The sequence below is a fragment of the Triticum aestivum genome, chromosome 1A, assembly GCF_018294505.1.
Source record: "Triticum aestivum cultivar Chinese Spring chromosome 1A, IWGSC CS RefSeq v2.1, whole genome shotgun sequence".
Classification (NCBI taxonomy): domain Eukaryota; kingdom Viridiplantae; phylum Streptophyta; class Magnoliopsida; order Poales; family Poaceae; genus Triticum; species Triticum aestivum.
Genome location: NC_057794.1, coordinates 597406332 through 597408688, shown reverse-complemented (window position 1 = coordinate 597408688; position 2357 = coordinate 597406332). Strand labels below are relative to the sequence as shown.

At 41.2% G+C, this 2357-nt stretch overlaps 1 protein-coding gene across 1 annotated transcript; it reads right to left on the bottom strand.

Moving 5' to 3' along the window:
* Window positions 1-927: 927 nt before the first annotated feature.
* On the bottom strand, window positions 928-1397 carry LOC123183691 (two-component response regulator ORR42). Its single transcript, XM_044596282.1, has 2 exons — window positions 1200-1397; window positions 928-1092 (listed from the first exon to the last, which is right to left on the bottom strand). The coding sequence occupies exons 1-2, from the start codon at window positions 1395-1397 to the stop codon at window positions 928-930; spliced, it is 363 nt and encodes a 120-aa protein (XP_044452217.1).
* Window positions 1398-2357: the final 960 nt, after the last annotated feature.

The window sequence follows — 2357 nt, the reverse complement described above, 5'->3', positions numbered from 1 at the left end:
ATTCACTATGTGCCATTGTTGGTTGAAATTGAATGGGAAACCAAACTGGCAAAAATTCATCTATGACCTCAAGAACGACAGCAAAAAGTTGAAGAAAAAACAATGGCTCAAGCTCCCACCAATCCATTGGATTGGATGACGAAGATGAGGAAGGTGGAGGAGAGGAGGGACAAGCCACCGTGCCAAAGAGGGACCACCAAGTGATGGGAAACAAGTGGGATAAAAGCAGGGTCTTGCGTGACGTTGTGTCGAGCAAAGTGTCTGCCATCATGGAGGAGAAGGAGGAGGAGATGTACAAGCTCTTCTTGGATGTGAAAAAGAGAGGATAGATTGGAGCCGGGAGAGGGTGACCAACAAGTTACAACTTGAGAGAGAGCAGATAGACTTGGAGGAGCATGAGGCGTATGCCAGATGGAAGCTCGAGAAGGCAAAGACTTTTGGATCAGTTGAAATATATATATATGCATGGCTCATTTCATGTTTCTAGAAAGAAATTACGTGCACGCATGCGGTATGCTTAGCTTCACAGGTGGCGTTAGTTAGACGTACCATGCTAACAAGAGAAATCCAATCCGTGAAACAATTATCAAATTAATTGTGTGTCAAATAACTTGCCTCTGGAACACTTGCACATGGCGCACACCCTGAAGCACAAATTAGCGAGAAGTAATAGATTAAATTCAAAAGGTTACACATTACATTGATTTCAACTATCTCATTACTGGTAGCCCCTCTGCTTGTTCATTTTTGCTTATCAACCCCGGCCTTTAACATGACCTTGAAACTAAAATGACAACACGACAATAATATAATGCAAAGCAAATTAAAGCTATCAAACATTCATGGTATATCCCTTGCAAAAAATAACATTCATAGTATATGAGCTAGCTTAATTTATTCCTCCATGGCTGGATCGAGCAAGCGTCACTAATTATTCTTCTTGCTGATGACCTCCTGAACCTCAATCCTCATTGGTTTGGGCACAAATTCATCAGCACCGGCACTCATGAACGCCTCCATGGCGTTATCATCAGCGGACACCCCGACGATCTTCACATCGGTGGCTCCCATAGCACGGATCTTCATGATTGCCTATATGGAGTAACATGTACAAGTGTCGATGAGGTGACCATCCAATGTATGTTATGTTCAAGCAAAAAAGTAAAAGAAAGAAACCGTAAATTAACTCAAGTAGATACCTCAGGACCGGTCATTATGGGCATGTCCTTATCACACACAACAATGTCAAACTTGTTACCCTCAAGGAACATATCAACAGCTTCTTTCCCATTCTTAGCCAGGATGACCTCACAGTGAAATCTGCGTAGCATGAAGGAGAGAACCATGCTGTCAACCGCAGTATCCTCAACAAGCAGTGCCTTGAGGGATGATGCCATGATCAGCTAGCTAAAGTAACTGCAAACAGAATTAATAAGGAGATTAATTATATCTGATACACACCTAGCTAATACTTTTTTCAAGGAGAGTGTTACAAGAATAATCGACATGAGAACCATAATTTTAATGATCAGTAAATCACACTGCAAGTTTGTGCATTTTAGTTGCAACTAATCGATTACAAATCATCGGGAAGATCAGCACACGTTTCATAGGCAACAACAACCAATGCAACATATATTGGCAGTGCGCGGTTTAGGCATCGCCTCTAACAATCTCGATCTTGTATGCATTGAGCCAAATTAAAAATAGTGCACCAGCGATGATGCAAAAAAAGTTAGAAGAAACAAATTAAGGAAGGAACAGATACAATCATCAGAGTACCTAGTTGTTGTTGCAAGAGGTACACTCTCTTAATTGGTAATCTACCACTTTATGAAATGCTTCACCGAAAATAGCATAAGGATACAAATGAACTAGCTTCACATGTTTAGGCATGCATGGAGAGAAAACTTGAGCTTATGACAGTGGCTATGAATCTACGGTTGCTCTGTTGCTTGCTGCTTGGGGCTTTGGTTTGTGCCTTGTACGGTTGTACCTGGCCAAGGTACAGGGGTATTTATAGGGGTGGCCGGTCGATCTCCGCCGTCCATTCGTAATTAATAACGGTGCTGCTTCACACATGCAAATATCCATCTTGCACCGCTTTCTAATTCCACCAGGAAAAAACAAATATTTCGCTGGCTGGCGTATCTTTTGTGTTCAAATGATATATGGAGTATCAAAGTATTTTCACGAACTTACTACAGCAGAGTATATCAACCTCGATCACAGCTACTAGCGTATATATGAAGTATATCAACCTCGATCACAGCTACTATCGTATATATGAAGTATATCTGTCTCAATCGCCGTGTATATAGTTGAATCCCACAACAATATTTAAATTAATTGATTCC

What these genes read in the sequence shown, in the direction of transcription:
- LOC123183691 (XM_044596282.1), bottom strand. Translation starts at nt 1,397, where the DNA reads ATGGCATCATCCCTCAAGGCACTGCTTGTTGAGGATACTGCGGTTGAC. An exon ending in CCATAATGACCGGTCCTGAG is followed by an intron (nt 1,093 to 1,199) that starts GTATCTACTTGA and finishes TACTCCATATAG; the next exon opens with GCAATCATGAAGATCCGTGC.